This window comes from Phaethon aethereus, assembly GCF_964289735.1.
Source record: "Phaethon aethereus genome assembly, chromosome: 18".
Taxonomy (NCBI): Eukaryota; Metazoa; Chordata; class Aves; order Phaethontiformes; family Phaethontidae; genus Phaethon; species Phaethon aethereus.
The window spans coordinates 7536906-7557807 of record NC_138594.1 but is presented as its reverse complement, the minus strand read 5'-3'; the positions used below and the strand labels follow the sequence as shown (position 1 = coordinate 7557807).

The 20902-nt window shown below is 41.4% G+C and overlaps 1 protein-coding gene across 1 annotated transcript in view; it reads right to left on the bottom strand.

Moving 5' to 3' along the window:
* Positions 1-20902, bottom strand: part of ABCC3 (ATP binding cassette subfamily C member 3) — a gene marked incomplete at its 3' end in the record, with an annotated part of 49440 nt that overhangs the window by 2858 nt on the left and 25680 nt on the right. Inside the window, exons 9-27 of the mRNA XM_082008059.1 lie at positions 18567-18744; positions 17843-18004; positions 16692-16784; positions 15445-15648; positions 14081-14227; positions 13592-13679; positions 12519-12585; positions 10823-10949; positions 10298-10474; positions 9267-9434; positions 8333-8516; positions 7308-7413; positions 6546-6699; positions 5005-5212; positions 4126-4436; positions 3193-3392; positions 2962-3088; positions 2052-2153; positions 919-1065 (exon numbers count right to left, since the gene is read on the bottom strand). Of these exons, the coding sequence (XP_081864185.1) occupies positions 919-1065; positions 2052-2153; positions 2962-3088; positions 3193-3392; positions 4126-4436; positions 5005-5212; positions 6546-6699; positions 7308-7413; positions 8333-8516; positions 9267-9434; positions 10298-10474; positions 10823-10949; positions 12519-12585; positions 13592-13679; positions 14081-14227; positions 15445-15648; positions 16692-16784; positions 17843-18004; positions 18567-18744 (2950 nt within the window). The remainder of the gene's footprint in view (positions 1-918; positions 1066-2051; positions 2154-2961; positions 3089-3192; positions 3393-4125; positions 4437-5004; positions 5213-6545; positions 6700-7307; positions 7414-8332; positions 8517-9266; positions 9435-10297; positions 10475-10822; positions 10950-12518; positions 12586-13591; positions 13680-14080; positions 14228-15444; positions 15649-16691; positions 16785-17842; positions 18005-18566; positions 18745-20902) is intronic.

The following is a 20902-nucleotide window of genomic DNA, read 5'->3' as shown; positions in this document are numbered from 1 at the left end:
TTAAAACCACCCCCCACCCCCCCACCCCCCCCCAAAAACCAAACCAAAAACCAAACAAACCCAAACCTCCAAGATTCCTTTAAGAGGTTTGACACAAGATTTGAATCTAAGAAAGAATGTAACCATCCTTCCCTAGAAACTCCCATGTCATACATTGTAACGTATATACTGCCATTCCCGTAATTTGAGTGATATTGCATGTAAATATGCACATAGACGTAGAGCCATCCTACATAACTTTGGGTGATTAGTTGAAGCACCCATGTTAGGAGTTCAATCACTCAAGGACAAGAAATAAATGCTTTTTAGAGGGCAGTTTAGACTTTATGGTAAGCACGTGTTCCAGAAGGCAGTTGTCATCCTGTCTGCTTAATATAAGGATAATTCTCTTCTCTTTTAAGAACTTATTAAATATAGGACTTTCCCATGCTAATTGTTCTGTCACCAGCAGGCAAACCCCAGAACTTTCGATTGAAGCATGAAGAAGCAAACCTCCCAGAAGAGAGACAATTTCCTGATTAAGGAAACAAAGAATGTTATTTCCTTCCTTGCCGAAAATTTCACAGGGAAAGTCAGAGAACGAAAAAAGCTGTAATTCCTTCTCCCATCTACACTGCTTCAGAAAAGCATTCTTGCCACTGAATTTTTGTCACTTGCACCAATGCCTCCTACGTGGGGTACAGTAGCCTCTTGCCAGCCTAACTTGGGGAGTCCAGAAAGCCCCACGCAATCGGTCCTCCAGCCGGGACGATGCTGGCACAGCGACAGCACGGTTGTCACTGCTGGCTCCTGCAATGCCAGCTTGAGTAGGTCTCCACCACTGGGGCAAGTGTGCTTGTGGCCCCTGTCCTTTGCTCCATGGTTGTCACTGAAGGCCCAGTGCAAAGTTCTAGCAAAGACATACAGCTGGTAACTCACCTTTTCTCCACCGTGCACTTGGAGGTTTAGACCTTTCAGCACTAGATCCAGGCCCTTCCTGTACCTCACTGAATAATTCACGAACTCCAGCTCTCCCTTGGATGGCCAGTCTTCTGGAGGACTCTTGCCCTCAATGATCCAGGGAGCCTAAGGAAAACAGAATTCAGAAATGCCTCATATAGGTTTAAGAAAAAAATAATTAAAACCCAGATACAAACATCAACATTTGTGGATTACTAGAAATATATCTAATAAATCAAATCTCCATTATCAAATAGATTTATAATAATGGGAAAAAAACATGGGTTCCTAAGCATCTACCCATTGTGGTGCTTGTTGTGAAGTTTACAGGAAAAAAAGTCTGAGCATATAGGGCCAAATCCTCAATGGATATAAATTAACATTTTTCCCATTAACTTTAATAGAACACTGCCTATTTCATGACAGCTCAAGCTCTGGCTTATAACACGTATCATGCATCTTGTCTAGCTTCCTTTTAGCTTCCAGGTTAAATACGTGATCTCCAGAACCATACACTGCAGCTCTCCTCAGATCCTCCACTTCCTAATCCTTAGTCTCCCCTCATGAACGCAGGGCTAAGAAAATCCAGTGTGTCCACAGAGCAGCAGATTTCCCAGCATGGCTCCACCTGGCCCCTTTAAAAGTATTTGGCAACAAAGGTAGACGATTGGATGGTTTTCCTGGATTAGGCAGTACTGTGTTCCTAGAGATGTTCTTTTCTCATGGGAGGTGAAAACTGATTAAGCTGATTAAAAAGAAATACTACTGAAAACATGTGCATAGCCTGTACTGCGGCTGTGCTCACTAGCAGGATCAGAGCACCATCCATGCAGGCAGGACTACGCATCAGCACTTCAGACTCATCTCTGTTGTACTATAGCCACTCACGGTAGCAGACAATGAGATACTAAGCACAGACTGCCGGACAGCAGTAATAATTTGAGCTGTGATAGCATCAATTACAGTTCGAAACATCACAGTAGTTCAGGTTAAACGATAACACTCTGAGAGAGGGAACTGTCTCTCAAGAGTCTAAAGAAAGACCATATAAATGTGCACATTAAAGTTTTGCCACGTTTGTTGGTGAGCATGGTTGCTGCTTGGTAGCTGACCTCTGTTTCAGTTTCTGAATACTCTTTTATTCTTTCAACAGCCACAATGTTAGTTTCAAGTTCCGAAGTCATTCGGACCATCCAATTCAGAGACAAGGTCACCTTGGAGAAGATAAGGAACAAAATATCACCCACAGAGGAACAACAGATTTAATAATAGTAATAACAACAAAAATCAGACACCGCTATTAAGACATGGATTCACATTAATATTACAAATGGAATAATCACCTTTGCATCAACATTAATACAGTTACTGGGACAAGAAGTCTACAGATAATCGGGTGCTCATGTGAAGCAGCATGTACCTCCCACGGCGAGTTAACAAATGGCACTCTCAAAAAAGTTGGTTGGAAGTCATTCCCCTAGTCATGGGTCTCACTGGAAGTTTGCTAACAGCAATCCAGCACACTCATGGTATCTAAAAAGCTTCTGGCAAGAGTGACGCCATTGAAACAGCTAAACTGTCCACAGCTTGGGTGAATACAGTTTATTTTGCCTATTTATGAATCCTATTGATCAGCCTGTGATCACCTGGACACACAGATATGCTATGTAGCAGGCATGACGCAGGACATGTTAACCCCATGCTGCTCAAATGACCTCTTCTTGGTGGGTGCACCTGACATTTCCTAAGCTTCCCGCATGCTGCTGCTGGGGATACTGGGGCACAGCACAACCTCAATGCTCCTACTGAAGTCCTGCCCTGAAGTCCTACTGCATGTGAGTTTGCTGATGGACTGTCAGCATTCAGTGTATCTCTACTGTTTCCAGATGTCCCACAGCTCATTTTTATTATTTCTTTATTAACTTCAGCTCCAACAAGCACTTAGATTATTGTTTATCTGTTTATGTTTACATGTTTACAAAAATGCAAACCCATCAATGAGCAGAAATCTGTAATACATACCTGTAATGCATAAGATACTGAAAGTCCTACCAAGCCAGCATTCAGGCTGTTTTTACCAATCACAGCAAAAAGGGCAGCAAAAAGGACAATACAGTTCCCCACAAATTCAACTCGAACGCCCAGCCACCTGGTAAAAAGGCAGTTGTAAGCAGAGTGGTAAATGGTTGCTTGGACCAGTTACGCAAACACAGGATTAGCTACGTGGAAACAAGAAGTTATATGCCTTTTTACCTGTTTGATACTATGCCAGGATAGTAACTCTTCTGATTTTCATCCACCTTCAGATCACTGATGTCCACGAAGGACTTCACTCTTCTATAAGCTCTGATGACACTGGCCCCTGATACTGTTTCTGAGAAGTGTGAGTAGATGGGAGATCTGCTCACAGACTCCAGACGCTTCAGCTGGCGAGAGGTAGCCACGTAGAATCGCTGCCATTTTTGGAGAAAATTGAAGGGTACATTAAATACTTTCTCTTTTCATTAATAGCGAAGAAATTTTTAGGTTAAAGATTTAAAGGAGATTGTTACTGATGCACTTCAACCCTCCAAAATATTCTCTACAATTAAGAAGAATTTCAAGAAAGTGATCTTTACTTCATTCCACAACAGAGTATTGGGTAACTGCAATTTCTATAGACTCTAAGTTGAATTTATCTATGTCCCTTTAAATTTAGTTAATATAGCCTAACAAAATGAATCCGTTTGTAGGAGCTTAATTTTCCAAGAAAATGAAATATGAATTTGCACCTCCATTATCAGGTCTTTATTTACAGTCTATAAAATAAGCTTCATTTTTGCTCAGAAGTCAATAAAATTCATGCTTTCTATTTTCAACATTTTAACTCCTCAGCATTTTAAAAACATGTCAATGTCAAATATATACACACTTCAATATATTGAAGTGCACTGCAGCTCTATCTCTAGCAATAGGCTTATTTGTTATTACTTGAAAGCAAAAAAAGGTTATGCCTATTTATTTCATGATGACATTTCACAGGATATTTATTTTTCCAAGAGAAGTAAATCATGTTTTGTTTACATAAACATGTTGTTACTTCACATATTTCAATTTTCCCCCAAATTCATGTTGTTTTTCCTAGAGAGAAACACAAACAGTGGAATAAGAATCACTGCAATGGTAGTCAGATATTTTTCCAGTTACCTGCACAAAGAAGTACAGAATTGCAAGTGGAACTATAACCACTGCGAAGAGCGGAGTACTTGCTATAATTACAATCATTGTCGACAAAGAGGTGAAGAATGTTCCAAGGAACATCAAGATGGTGGGTGGGATTACTTCATCGATCACATAGATGTCTTTCGAAAAGCGGTTGATGATTCGGCCGGTTGGAGTGGTGTCGTAGAAGGACTGAGGGGTGTGAAATTTGTTCTCCAGCAGAGCAGCGTGGAGCGTCCGGGCTGCGCTAATGCCTCCCATGGCCAGGGTGAAGGAGCAGATGAGTACTATGAGGCCTAACAGGTGAAGAGGAGACGTCTTAACCAGGGAACATGGTGGTCCAAATTCACAGCTCTTTTGCTCTCAGCAGTTTCTGTTGTGCTAGAAGCTTTTTTTGCTTTACCATATTCCCTGTCCACCCTTCTCTTACCATGCACATTAGCACCACGGCATTGTGGTCACTGCTGCCTGAGGCACAGGAACACGTCCTGTATGATTTCACCATGCTGTCCACGTAAGACAGATCTACCAACCTCCCTCTGCTTCCCACAAGCCTCCATGAAATCTTAATGCTACAACTTCATCCCAATCCTTCAGTCTCTTCTGCACCTAAGTTTTCATGTTTTCTCTCCAACCTATTTCTCAGGTTTCCATGTCACCTCCAAGGGCTCAACCTCCTCCGAGGGCTTCACAACAAAATTAAAAGTGCTGGTTTGAGCTCAGACTGTACCTCCAGGTTACGTTACTTCCCTTGCTTAGGATAGGATTTGGGGAACAATTTTGGGACAGCAACTCATGCCATGGCTTTGCCACCTAATTCCTCTTTACTAAACATTCAGACATCATGATTTTATGGGGTCTCACCTTGCAAGAGGCCCAAGGCAGCATAGACTCCGATTCGCATGGCTGTGTTGTGCTGAGTCCCATCTATCACCGGCTCGTTGGTCCAGTCACTGAGCCACACATTGGCCCCAATAGCAGCAGCATTTTGACAGCAATATAGGAAACATATCACTAAAGAAATGACAGGGCTGACAGCCTTCACGTATTGCCAGAACACAGTTAGCTTCACCTGCAAAATCACGCACCAAAGCTGGTTTGTACAACTTACACAATCAGGAGTTTAGACAGAAGAAGAGAAAACAAACCTCTTCATCAGAGGAACTACCAAGTTCAAAAATGCCCAAGCTCTAACATACCACAGAGAACAGTTCATCTGCCTGAGCTCCACATCAGGGAGACAACTTTCAAAACAAGTCAGAAACTTCTCTGAAATACTCTTTTCCTCCATTTTGAGGAACTACATTTTATTAGTTTTGTGGTTTTTCGGTTTTTAAGACTATGCCAGTGGAAGGGGTGGGGGAGGAAGAGGAGGCTGCTCAAACGGCAGCAAAGGATGGGTAACAAGAACAGGAGCCAAGATTCTCAGGCAAAGAAGCAACTTGGCAGGCGTATCGAGCTCAGGACTACTTTAAATGGCCTATTTAAGGAAAAATGCTGAATACGCCTCCATTCAGGTGTCTTTACAGCACTTAAATGAGGCACCAAATGCTATTGCACCCCAATAGGAACATAAACAGATGATGCTTGTGCCAAAAAAGTAAAGCTGCTATCTCTATGGCAGTGCAAAAAGGTGGAGAAGCAAAAAGAGACAGAGGCTCAGGACAACTCTCGGTATCTAAAAAAGCGTAAGAAGGAATAATCAAATGAACAATTGTTGTTGATTAGGGACTCTGAAACCTAACATAATCCACAGAAACAGTTAATTACATGTCTGTGCCATGGACCATGTACATCAGACTAAACAGGACACTCTGAGACTTCTGAAGTGGAGGGAAGGGGCTTTATTTAACAAAATCTCCTTGCTCCTTTCCATCTGCTGCTCCTTTCTTTTACCTTTGTATTCCCATCTTGTCTTTTATTCCTTCTCTTCTCTTTTTCCCTGTTCCCATTTCACTCCCTGGCCCCGCTCAGGCAGAGTACAGCCCCTTTTGAACCTAAGAGCATAAAATGCTCTTGAAGATGGGGTGGCGGGTATCACTTAGAACAGATCCACTGGCACACAGCAGGCAGCCAGCTCCTATAACCCACTGCTGCGCTTCACCAAATACCCGGGGCTGCAGCTGGGCTCGACAGCAGCCACACAATCTGAAGCCCAACAGTGCTGAAAGCTCTGCAGTGCACAGTCAGGGCTGACGGAGCGCAGTGCTACGCCGTATCGGGTGACTGTGGCAGGAACTGGAAGAGATTTTTTCTTTTTTCCCCCTAAGCGTATAGACCTTGCCAGGTGCAGAAACCTGAATGATCAGTGACCACCAGATTAATGCTTAAATCCTGCAGTCGTGATTTATACAACACATTTAAGAGAAAAAAAATGTAGAAAGGAGGGAGGAATCCAACCATACCGTTCCTGTTTCAGTGGTTTCAGCCTGAATAAGTTTCTCGTTAGGATTTTTTCTTGGCAGAGGAGGCTCTGCTGGCTTCTTTTCACAGACTCTTCGTTTCGTTGACATTTTGTTGGGACATTCTCCTCCTTCAGAAGATATTACACTAAGTTGCCTAGTCAAAACAAAAGAGTCATTAGAAGAAAAAGGGCATATTGTGGCAGTGCTAAGGCAAGACTGGGATGCAGCAGATTGGATTTATTCCCAGCTCTTCTGCCGAGTTGCCATGCCAGCCTCACTCACAGCTATGGGTGCTTGTACCACCCCTCTGTTTAGCAATGCCAGAAACACAGTTCCTAACAAAGGTTGTGGCAGGGCCTGGGCTCTTTGATAAAGGCCTTTAGACGCTTTATTGCAAGACAGACATTTCAAACCTAACCCCTGAGCTTCTCAGTCTTCACATCAGTGGTAGCTGGACAGTATCTATGGGTATGGTTACGAAAACTTTCGAAGATTTCCAAGATTCCCAATGGAAAGGCGCAATACAAAAGGTTTATTTATCATGCAGCTGGTAGCAGTAAAAAAAATAGGATTGCAGGAATAGATGTTTGATCTTCTTTTTAGGTTCTTTCACATTTATTTTCAAAAGGACACTAAACCAGTTTATTTATAAGAGGAAACTAAGGAAACTAAAGCCCAGACTGAGAAGCAGTATATGACTAACATCCTTCAGATGTGTTTCACCCCAGACACAGACTATAAGCACATGAACCTCATGTTTACCTAAGAAACTGTTTGCGGACCTCATTTGTCACCGGTTCATTATCTGCCAGATCCGTGTGGATGCTGAGGGTGTCTTCAGCTAGCAGGACTTCTTCCTCCTCCAGTACTGCAAGACAAGATCACACCTCAGATTTTCTGCTGAGTAAAGCAGAAAGCACAGAAAAAGGTGGCTATACAAAGCAAGAGTCATAAAAAACAACACCACAGCCAGAAAATCATAGTGCATAAACTCCCCCATAGCTTTGCTTACATCCCTTCTGTGCATCACTTCTCTCAACTAAATCGCAAAGATCTTGTGAAGCAGGTTGGCTGCCAAATGCATTTACATCACGTTCCTTTAGTGCATCAGAAATGTTCAGCAATAGCGTTATAGCTGGTTCTAGCTAAATTCACTTATAGGGCATGCTCTAGGTATGATCTTGGGGTGGGAGAGTCATATCAGGAACTACTGCAAGCCTCTGCTGTTGCTAGAAGATGTCACGCATGTTCCTCTCTGCCTCTCTGGAGAGAAGCAGTGCTGCAATCAAGGAGCGTGGGAACACTGTCACATCTACCAAATTGCTTTAATCTTGTATCATTTTATCAGAATCAAACCAAGCTGAAAAGTAACCCAAGGTTAAAATGTTGTTTGAACTTTGCTCTATGAAAAAAAACCAACAACATATAAACAGAGAAAAACTACCAGACTCTGGGTAGCCCCTTTGATAGCAAGCCCAGTTTGCTCTTGGCTACCCAATTTTCCTGCTGAGCTTAACCTTGCTATTTGTAAAATAAGTTCCCAACTTTAAAATAATTTCTAACACAAGAATTGCTTTTTTCTAAGACAAATCACATGAAATTCTGAAAGAAATTTGTGAAAACATTTAGCAGTAATACAGACCTGGCCATAAACAATAATTTTCATGGTAATGCAGAAAGGCAAATGCCAGACTGTCATGAAGCAGCAGGGGACACTTTATACAGAGAAAACATCTGTAGTCTGGCTGACAGAAAAAGACACATTTCAAGAAAAAGCAATACTGTACTTGTTGGTTCATCCTCTTCGATGTCTTCATCAAGTGCATAATTTCGCAGGAATTCTGCAAAGGCCTTGTTTTGTTTCAGAAGGTCTTGGTACGATCCCATTTCAGAGATTTTGCCATCTACCAGGACAACTATATGGTCTACCTGAGGCAGAAAGCTGATGCCATGGGTCACCAGAATTCGGGTCTGGATAGGGGAAATGGAGAAAAAAACTACGTATCTCAGTTGTCACTGTGGGGACTAAGACTACTCAGCAAGCCAAACACTACCACATTTTTTGGGACAAGGAGTGAGTTATCACGTCAAGGTGAAATGCCAGGGGAAATACACCATCCTTGTTAGCCACATTAGCTTGGAAATATGTACATGAACTTACTATGCTTCCTACTGCATGCTGATATAACCACAAACTAAACCAACTAAATTATCATTCCCGCTTTCCCTTGTGCTGATTTTCTTTGCAGCCCTTCCCTACTGAGCTCTAAGATAGTCCGAGAAGATTTTAACAGGAGTAGAAGGCTAAGCAAAGATTGCAGTTTGGTTGCACACTGCCAAAGACCTCCGTAAAATCAGTAAAGCTGTTACAACTTCCTCACTGCACTGCCTCGGAATAACAACAAACAATACTAAGCTAACAACCTTTACAAGTTTCTGCAAATGTCTTGTTTTCAGAGATCTCACAGTAGGGATTTTAAAAGACAGACCACGTTTCTGCCCCTACATGTTCTGACTGGATCACATCACTTCTGGGCATGCCTGAATAGCAGCTCACTGCAGAGTCTCTGCTGTGAGGAAAAGGTGTCCATGTTGCCAATTAAACACAGAAATTCAGGAATGATTCCGTATTCGAGCCTCAGCGGTGAAACTGCTTTCCTGTTATCCATCGGTGTTTCTGAGTTTGTGTGCATTTTTAAGAGGATCTAAATGCCAGCTTACTTTTCCTTTAAGTACCCCATCCGGACCAATAACTTTGTCAAAGATGTGTTTTGCGACATGCGAGTCCACAGCAGAAAGAGGATCATCTAATAGGTAAATGTCAGAGTTGCTGTATACTGCACGAGCGAGGCTCACTCGCTGCCTCTGGCCACCTGAGAGGTTGATGCCCTGAAGGGAAAGAGGAGAGAACAAAACATATCACACAACTCTGTTCCAACAACTGCTATGGCTTTTTATGGCTCTCGCCCAGTCAAACACACAGATGCTAAATTGAAACATGAGACGCTGAAGAGAATAACTCACTCCGAGCCAGAGACAGGAACAGAACGCCTCTAAATCTGTTTGTTCACTGCCAAACTTCCAGTCACCCAGCAATCTGGAGACGGAATAAGCCTCTTGCTTAAGAAGCTCTTAAAGGGAGTTGTTAAAATGCAAAACTATAAAAAGGAAGACCGTCAACCAGGATGTAAAATGCAAATATTCAAAGCAGGGCTGCAGCACCTGGAACATCTTCCACATCTCTCATCTTACATACAAATCCACATATCCACCCCACTTCATAATACCCATCTCAAATTTAGCGGCCTATGGGAAAAAAAAATCATCTTTGTTGACAATCACAGATGTAGAAGTTCCTCATTAAAATGAGGTGTTAAGGGATGATCATACCACTTTTTCACTTGACGCACACCATATGTTCCCTCCCCTTTTATCCCTACAGGAGAAGGAAGGACTAAGTATTCTGGACAGATGCACCTTTACAATTGGACAACAAATGGAGGATGCTCTGATCTTCCAGGGCTAGACGTGCAATTATGCATCACAGTACAAACACATGCTTAAAGTTAGGAACAAGTTTAAGTCCAACCACTTTCCACAAAACTGCCCCGCGTGTTTCAGTGCTGATTGAAGCGGGGATGCCATCGTAAAGACCAAACCAAATCAAGCACTGATTTACAGCAATGTCTCTTTAGCTAGACAGAACAGGAATCACCAAGCAGGTCTGACTCGGGGGGAAAAAAAAAAATTACCTTCTCTCCAATCTCAGTCTGATCTCCTCCTGGCAGCACTTCCAGGTCAGTTTTTAAAGCACAGGCCTCCAGGACATTTTGGTATTTTTGTTCATTAGGAGCTTGGCCAAACAAAATATTATCTTTCAGCGTGGCATTCTGGATCCAGGCTTGTTGAGGCACATATGCAACAGAACCCTTGAACAAGGAGGGAGAAAGGAAACCTCTGACTTGTTAAAAGCAGCAATTCATGCTTACGATTCTGATTAAGATCTGCAGCACATAGATGTAGCTCCTGTCTGATATACATTCACATTATACATGTATGTGTGCTAATTGCTGATGTATAGCTGATAGAATCATGAAAGTCATTTTATATAAAAATACAACTGAACAGGTGTGGGCAAAATTCAAATAAACAAGCAGACAAGCTGGCATAGGAGCAAACAGAATTCCAGCTCCAGCCTGATGTACATTATAAGCAATGGCAGGCATATGCAGCACATTTCCATACCATCGTTACATGACATCATAAGCAATACCAACCTTCACAGCCACTTCTCCTTCCAACTTCTCCATTTCACCCAGGAGAGCAGACACCAGAGAAGACTTCCCGCAGCCAACATGGCCAACAACGGCAACCAAAGCACCACTGGGGACCAACAGATTTATACTGTGGAGGAAACAGGCTGGAAATTAATTAAACATTAGTTTACTAAAGACATTATGGGTCTTTAAACCAGGGCTGAAATACAGAGTGACAAATCAGCCTGAAAACCTGACTGGATAAAGCAAGCATAGCTTGGTCACTGGTCTTCTCCTCCCTTTCTCGTGTACAATCAATGGTAACCAGAACTGCAGGAGTAAATGGAAATGCAGCATTAATCTATCTTGTTGGCTGTTAAATCAGTAGGACCATTCGCTGTGTCCTATCAGTCCATCAGCAAGTCAAACAGGGTTAATAGCTGTTTTGAAAGCAGACAATCTTCCAGAAGTCTTCTGAGTTTTTATTTTAAAACTAAGAGTAATTGTACAAAAGTAGTGAGTGAATACATCCCATCTAAAAATGTTCAGAACACTTTAGTACCGTATTTCCAGTGCTAGTAAACAGCATTCACAATGACACAAGAAAAACAAAACTTTCCCAATTAAAGTCCTTTACTGTTTTCCTCACATGTTCTTAGAGGTACTGCTTTAGGTTCTAGTTTTGAAGATAAACTGATACAGAAATGACTGATGGACACAGGCTCTAATTCTTATGCAGATTCTTACCAAGCAGGTAGTTGATGTTCTGAACACTGCAAGAGGTTTTTTGTTTGTTTGTTTGTTTAAAAACCAAAGACATTCAAAGCAGGAAAACTCAAACACACTACAATTTTTCTTTACTATTCTTTCCCTCCAGCTGAGTTTCTCCTTACTGCTACTTTAGGAAGTCAACAGGTAATTTTTAGGCCCAGGTGGCTAGCAATTTGAGCTGGACATGCATGGTTCTTTCTGAAATAAGGCACAAAACACTGAAGTCACCCTGTCTGCATATTTGGTTGCCTGCATCAAACTGGATCCTTTGAACTCTAAGCCTTTTGCTTGCAGCTTATCCATGTATAACCTGTTAACATAATACACTCAGCACAGCAGCCCAAGCTCCTTAGACTGAGCATTCTAAGAATACTTACCAGGTTTCTGTGATTTTGATCTGACAACAATGCATAACATACAGAAGTATATGCTTTCAGGTCAATTTTGTTTGTATTCATTCAAACAGACAAATGAGCAAAACATGCAATCCCATAGTCTGGAAATGGCCCATCTAAAGCCACAGGGGTGAGGCTGCCACAAGACTCTTAAAAAAACAGACTACTGTTTGCATACCCTAGTCCAAACCCAGGCATCACAACTGTCCTCATAATCCATCGGATCAATTTGATTTGTCCAACGCTTCAGTTTAAAAAAAAACCGTCTATTTAAAAAAATTTATGTAGCTTTTCTGTCCTTTAACAGGTAACTATTTCATGCTAGTGGCTGTGGGGTTAAAGCCTTACAGCACTGTCCTGTGAAGTCTAAATACCATGAGGCATGAGGATTAGCTCGATGTTTTAAAGGCAGAAGAGATGCACATGTGGGATGTGTACAAACACCCTTTTCCAGAAGTGAGCCTGCAGGTATTACTAGACATTTTTCAAGCAGGAGCCAGAAACCAAGAAGCAGGTAAATGTTGTATTGCAATTGCATAAACAAATCTTACTCTTTCAAAGATGGCTTCAGCTCCTTTCCCCAGCTGAACGTCGCATTTGTTACACTGATGGCACTGCCTGTATGACAAAAACACAACAGAGAAGGCAGAAACATATTACACAGAACAGTACGGCTGCGAGACTGGAAGGCAGAGGAATCCGTATTTATGGGTGTTTCATGTACACTGCAGTTCCCTTTTCAACTGGCATGGGAAGCACAGTCTCATGACTGTGGGTCACAAGATAGGCTTGTTCAGAGTGAAAATAACTGACTGCAGCTTAAGCTATAGACTGTGACCTTACAGACCTATGGAGCTGAAAAGCTGTCCTGCTTCACCCTGCCCCAGTGAGGCTAGTCCTAACCTGCTGTTCAGAATCTCCATGCAACTGTTAGCACAACTTCACTTAAGAAACCACTTTTAAGTCAGTAGGAGACCACCACACGCTGTTGATTTTGATGTAAATTTGCCTCTGCACAGCTCTTGCTTGCCACACTAACAAGTTACACATCTGCAGGCTTTCTTTACCTCCTAGTGTATAACAGTAATCTCATGACAGCCACACAGCCATCCCCCCTCCTCTTCTGTCTGTGGTATCACACACAAGAGAAGTTTCAAGCCACAGTATCACCACAGTGCATTACATGAGAAAACACTTTTTTTTTTTGAGACCACCTGGTTCTCTCATTTGTTTTGGGATACTGTTTCCAACAGAAGAAAGCAAAACAGTTTATAATGTTCCTGAGCATCTGTGCAGTGCAAAAGGCTTAAGCAGGTCTTGCTGTCCCTAGTCAGTGGATGTACTTCACTATTGCGTGCCGTTAGCAACCCAACTGCAGATGCAAATTCAGACCCCATAACTCAACTCAAAGCTCAAAAATATAGCTAGAAACTTTTGGAATTTCCACATAGCCTGAACAACAAACACACACTTTTCAAAGCAACAGCTTCTTTTTTTAAAACCAAAACCAACTTTTTGGGGTTTTTTGGGGTTTGTTTTTTTTTTTTCATAATTCAACCAGTCCAAAACAAATACAAGATGTTTCTTGTATTAGCATAGTTTAGAAAAATACTGATGTCTTTACCTGGTGCAATCACTTTTGTTTCCACACAATTTGGATCAAGTTCATCATGACTCAGGAACTGCTGAATTCTCTTTAGGGAAACACTTGTCTAAGAAGAGAGCGTGGCATTATTTTATCGTTCTTTTAATGGGGACTTAATGCTCTTACTACTGAAAAAGAAAGCATGCAGAATGGCTTAAGCTTTCACCCCGTGGGCTTCCTGAACTCATTCTTTCCCTGCAAACAGTCTTATGCTGAAATCCAAGCTTTTTAACGATGAAATTTCTCAGACCAAGCCGAGTTCATCTGAGTGAAGCAAAGTTCACACAGTCAAGCTTACTCAGAAGATGTCAGGCTTTCCAGTACAGGGCAGCAATAGAGAAAGGGTATTAGAAAGAAAACCAGCTAACAGGCAGATGCAAGGGCTCTCTGCATTCCAGACATTAGGAACATCCAGGGTTCTTTTCATTCCAGTTGTTCAAAACAACTTACGCACCAGATCCTCCTTACCTGCACAATGTTGCTAATGACTTGTGGAAGCATATTGAGGGGAAATTTTAAAATATTAAACAAGGAGAGGGAGACAAAAGCCTTTTCTGCATCCAGGATATTCTTCTCATCCACCGAGACATACACAGCAAATGTTGTCAATGCTACCTGGAAGCCAGAAAGCAAGTTTACTGCGAGACATATGTAATATTTTGATATTTTAAAAAGCAGTAGAGCCTGACTGGCAACTTTGAAATAAAAATATCAACCAAAAAAATCGGGCAAATTCTCTGTTTCTGACCTTTTCAACGTGCTTTAAGAATGACAAGTCATATGAACAAGCTGATAGAAAAAAAGGCACATGGAATAAAATAACTTTCGGATTACTAATGGCTACATTTTGTTGAACTAGGAGATTCAAGAGGTGAACTACAGAACCTGGATAAATAAAAATGAAAAGCTGTTATCTGGCTGTGGTTTGGCTGCATTTCCAACTCCACCCAACCAAATTTTCCCATTGTAAACTGCACGCTAAGCAAACAAGACTTACTGATCAACAGAAAAAGGAGTAAAATCCAGGTTATTTGCTGGTTCGGTGTATGACAGGGGCCATCCACTGTGGAGGAACTATGCAGTAAACTAACAGTGAGCAGGAATGGGAATGTGTATTTAAGGAAGTGCATTAACTTCACGGAAACATGAAAGAGGCAGGATCTTGAGGCTGTTAAGAATATTTCTGCAGGGTTGGGCCTTTGATTTCAAGAACAGTTGGCTAGTAATATTTTCTGACAAAGCACTTATCTGACTTTTTATTCACCAAACGCATTCTGCAAAAGTGCAATGAAGTGGAAAATAGAGGGAAAGAAAAAATTGAGGAAAAAGCATTTCAGAATTGGCAATGTATCATTTGGGCTTTATTTTTTACATTAAATCAATCTTCTTTTAGGTTGCAGAATAATTTAACAACTCCTTCTCCCACTAAAACAAGGAGAGCACTGTAACACGAAAGGCAGAAATGAGAGCTTAAGACAGACGTTGTCCTGACTGACTCAATTAAAACTTTTTTTGCTATTTTAGCTATTCACAAATATCTCTGAGGTTTCAAATTCTAGTTTCAATTTGTTATGGGAAGTACTTTGAAGTGGCTGGAAATTCTCCTGAGACAGCTATTCCCAGCTTCCACTGGCAGGCTTTATCACAAAATACTTTAATACTGATTAACAAAGAGGCTCTAGAGAGCAGGGAATTTTGCTTCAAAGCATGTGTAATTTTTTTTAAAAGTATTTACATTTTATTCCTATGTACCTTTAGTAAGCAGAAAGCCTCACACTTATCCTTCAGGGATGTACTTGTACAGCTTAGAAAGTCATGCAAATTCAATTTACCAGGAATGGGGCACTGATCCATGCAAAAGTGGACAAAGAATTGAGATAGGCAGACTTCTTCAAGACTCGCAGCTCATTCTTTCGTATCTCCAACACTTTTTCTGAAAACGATGGCTCCCAAGCATACAGCTTCAGCACCTTTATGCCACCCAGAATCTCATTCATTAATTTAATGCGGGAGTCTTTATATCGCATTTGTTCCACCTAGGTTATTAGTAAACACAGGAGACAGAGTGTCACAGGAATGACTAGGAGAGAGTTTTCAACATATTGTCTCACAGCTGTTACAGTCCTTCTAAAGAGGATGCAAAAGGTAATTAAAGAAAGCCAGACTGTTATCGGTAAGCTTACTGTGCTAGTCTATACCTCCAAAGAAACCAGAAATCAAAGAAAATGGTTGAAAAGCAGAGTAGAAAAACTGTATTCACACACACATCCACACTAAGTTATGCAGCTCTGAGCATCTTACAATGGGCAAGGAGAAAAGGAATGCTAATACTAACATGTCAGCATTCAAGATTTAATGGGAAGTCTGGATGTCTCTTTCAGGCACGTAATAATACCACTGTGTTACTAACGCTGTGCTTAAATGTCATCATTTACATTCGTTTTCCAACTCTTACCCTTTTTACATCAACAGCTTGATTTTTTTTTTAATCTTTCAGTCACTGGTAGGTTGCACAGCACAAGCCACTTAGATTTTTCTAGCACAAAGCCAGAGGGCACTATTATATTGTTTTTTCTGCCTTTCTTGACTAGAGAGACTAAGACTACAAAGAAAGGAATAAAGGATCCTGTTACTTTAAGATAATTCAAATTTAGCCCAGCTCAGTAGTAGCGAAAGTCAACGCTTTCAGCATAAAAAACAAGCTGCCAGGTTTCAGTTCCCACCTCTAAAAACATCTCAAAGAACAGCATTTATTTGCCCTTTCTCTAAGCACTCCTAGAAGAACCTACCAGATGAAGGGATATGGAGACAAAGAAACTTCTTGCTAATCCCAGAAACTGCTCCAGCAGTATGAAGAGCTACTGACTCAATGCCACACCTTTCCCTTAAAGAGCATTCAATTCACTATGGAAAAACTATCTGAGAGGATACGCTTATTAAATATATCAGTACAATCTTACTCATAAGTAAATTGGTGCAAATGGCAGCTCATTAATGGCCAAGACAACCACCGATGCCTTCATTTCTCACAGCACAGCTGCCAATTCAGGTAACATCACCTTCTCTGCTGGTACCTTACCTGGAATGCTCTGGTTTTCATTGCTATTGCAGAGTTAAATGGGATAAGTAAAACCATCACGGCAACTCCTGCCAGCACAGAAGGCCCTAAAGTCTTGATTGAAAGACATTAAAACAACAGTGGGTTATTGAAACAGAAATGCATTGCTTCTCTAATGAATGTCTTCATAGACAAGTTGAACAGCCCCAGCGAAGCGTTCCGATTCCACAGAGCAACTATAATGAGGAGATAGAAAACTATGACAGCATCCACCCTGAATTTCTATTACGCTAGTATTGGCGATAGCAGAGTGCTTTGTGATTTACCTGTTAAGTGGTTCCCGGTGGGAGGGGAAAGTAAGTTTGAACGAACGCAAACACAGAGCTACTGAGCAAACGTAGAAAGGGAACAAATACGGTACACAGAAGGCATTTTTCCACTAATTCTCCCTGACCTGGGGAACTGTAATTACTGAATTAACCCAGTACCCTCAATGCGAGTAAAAGCACACAAACTGTTAGCTACCAGAGTTCAGCTTACCAGTGGAGCAGTAACTCATAAAGCTGCTGCAACTTAATGGCTTTCAAGTCTAAATCAGTATGGTTATGTTGGTGCTACTGCTTTATGCAGTAAAATGGATTAATTGCATGGAAACATTTTAAGGATGAAAGCCAGTGCTCAAACTGAATCTGGAATAAACCAGAAACAACTTTACTGCAGCAAAGGAAAAATTGTATTTATTCCAGGTGATATTTGTTTCAAGTTGACTTGCACAAATCTTCTTTATGTGGCATAATATAATCTTTATAGATGGCTTACATTTCTTTTGTCCATTTTTTTTTGTTTTGGTTTGTTTTTTAAACCAGTTCCCTCAAGTTCTCATTTGTATCAATTACAGAGAACACTGTGATGAGTCCAAGACTGATCCTATCAAAGCATGGTAGAGACAGAGGAGACATACAGGCTGTCTTTTGCTTCAAATGCCTTGTCTTGCCTATCAGCTAAACAAAATAATTAGACTAACTGATCGTATACAGCAGTACCAGCTACTTTACTACAAGGCAGAACAATACGTTTCTAAAAAAGCAGTGGTGGGTCAAATTAACAAAAAAATAATAAGCTAAAAAACCATCATTCAGACAAATTCTGAAAAAAAGTGACAATGTCTGTACCTGCCAGAGGAAATACAAAGCTAGAAATATCTGGAGTGGTGCAGACCACAACATGTTCAGGAAAGTCATCAGGTCCATGAAACGCTGGGCATCCACTGACATTAAGTTGACAATTTCTCCAACAGTAGACGAGCGCTTCGCTGAGTTTGTGATGACTAAAGACTGAGAAATAAGAGAGATTCAGTGGATGCACAACCTTGATACGTATGGAGAAACACAAAGAAGCAATCCTCAGTTATTAGTAAAACAAGACACTCCCCAAGAACGTGCTTCGCCAACAAGAATAAAATAATTCACACCTACATGAATTCCCGACCTCCAAAGAACAAGACTTCATGAAGTGGTTTGCTTGTGAGCACCTCTATCTCAAGCAGTATGTAGCATTCTGAAGAAAACCTAGTTGCATCTAATCAATTCATAGCACAAACGTCCTACTCTCCTGGATCCCTTTTCCGAATATTTGAAGTGAGCCAATATTTGCCTGTGACGTATCTGGTGACCCACCAGTACACCCACATTAAGTTGCTGATCGCTAAGAAAATTCTGTAAAGTACAAGAGAGGTACTCCTAAAAGCTCACAAAAAAAAATTTCTTTAATTTTCCAGGAGGCTATTCTTCATCAATATGCCTGCTCTTCCCTGAGCACTGAGAGTTCCCTGAGAACTGAGGCCACTTGCTTGGCTACACAATGGTGTCCCAGCCTGTGAAACGCTTCCAGTCTTACCTTTCGGTATATCACTCCAGTGATCCCAGTTCTCAGCCTCATCCCAGTAACAAAGCAGTACTGGAAATGCTGGTGAAGTATGAGTGTCTGCAGCACAGCACAGATAAACATCAAAGCCGCGATCAAAAATCCCCACCAGGCTGGGGCATCTTTGTTCTTAATGAAGCTGATTAATACACTGTTTTTCAGAAGATTAGGGAAGGAAAAGGAAAAAGAAACAAAATAAAAAACATGCAGCAAGTTTAATGGGACATAACACAGCTTCTCTCAACTATGGCATCCCGCCACATCCTCTCTCTAACCACAAAAAGTAAACAGCTCTCCGGGATGCAAGCTGAGTAACAATTTCAGTCAAGCAACACTGCAAAGATCCAACAGCAAAACCTTAGGCTTTGCCAGTGACAAAGTCCATTTGCAAATGAGCCTGTAGAAAACGAAATATGATGAGAAACTAGGTTTCCCTGGAGATTTAGTGTTTAAACACATGGCTCACTGTCTGAGCTCTGCTGAAGCAGCCCCCCAGGGCAAGAGGTGAATGATAGGACACAGTAGCACAGCGTAGTAAAGCAGGCGAAACCAGCTTCTTACCCAAATCCTTTTCAAGCAGCCTGAGTGCTTCTGCCTGGGGTGTTTTCCCACAAAAAAGCTGTATTAAAAGACATCCTCCTGGACGGATGCATAAAGAGTTCTTCACTCCTACTTTTTTTGGCAAAATGGTAGTAACCATTAAACTGGCTTTATCATCTTTTATTAATAAGCCATTTCTTACTATGCACAGCTGCTCTCCCTGCAAGACCTGCACATTGTCATACAGCAAACAAGGAGAACAACATACGGCAATGGCCAGTGTTCTCAAAAACCACATTTGTGATTTCAGACTACTGATCAGAGTATTAAATTGTGAAAATATAGGAGGAACAGAGATTTGATTCCATGGTTCAAATAACCAGCAGCAGGAAAATACACCTGGAAACTACAAATCAAGCCCCAAAGCCTTGTGTTAGAAGCATGAGGTTACTACAACTTTCTTCTCCCAGTCCAGAGAGATGTCCCTTCTGCACTGCACCAGTCACTCATGCTGTAAGTGGACAGCTTCAGGAAAACCTCTTCCTCATAGTTCTGGCATAACATTCAGCAATCTTTTTAGAGACAAAACTATCTCACGTGCAACTTGCCAGACAGACGTGGCTTTTTCATTTTCTATTACCACTAGCAGTGCATTTTCCAAGACCGCAGGAATTTAGACTTGAGAAGAAATTCCCCATCATATGCCTTCAGATACCACAGACAACATATCCAGGAATTCTTGCAAAATTGAGAAATTCCCAGAATAGACTATACTTAGCGTGTTCTCAGAAGGAAGCCAGCTGCCTTCTCTTCACTAGGGACTCTGGAAGAAGACAGACTGTAAGCTATTAAATGTCACTATACTGGGTCCGACCCCCTTTTTAGCAAATTTCTGGGTATGTCACAAACCACCCACAGAATGACATGATTTCAGAACACAGCTCCACACCGGTGTTATTTTAAGAGACACTCATATAGGAGCAGGGCCCTCTCTTCTCCCCTTCCCCACATCCATCTATGGCCTCCATCCAAACTCCATTCCTCTCTCACGCATTAACAGGACTACATGCTTTTCCATTGATTTGGAAATAAAAAGTAATTGTTTGATAGAAATGCTGGTATTTCCACTGTTATTTTCATCTTAGTTAATGATTATCTGGTGAAATTCACACTTTAAGAATAATACTAACAGAGAAAAAAATGTGGGGATCACGCAAATTCCTTTATGGACCAGGCTGAGCAACCGGTGCCCCTGGAGATGGGAGGTACGGGTGTTCCTCATACAAGGAGAGTTTGAGGACATACCACTTTTGTCAAGATCTTACTTTCTTTTTTTTTTATTTGATAGAACTGTAATTTTCTTTCACATCGAAGTTTACTGCAACTGCCTCACACATTCTCATTGCTGTGGACAACTAAGAACACATGAACTCATCCAAATGCTCCAAAATCTTTCCCAGATGACTGCAGCATGGCCAAAGCACCCCATACTCGAGCATCACGCTTCATTTGTATATCAAGTCACGCTACAGCTGCAGCCACCACCAACACATGTGGTTATCAGATGTACAGAGACTACTGGATCCAGCAAGCAGTGCTTCGCTTTGATTTCACAAAAATTCCTTTAGAAATGGGGAGAAATTGCTTTGGAATGCTGCACGGAGCAACAGGTAATTTGTAATTCAAAGCTGTCTATTGGTGATGGGTGATTTATGAATCTTGCATTTCAGTGAAGCTTGCCCAATTTACAGCTTAGTCCACAATAAAGA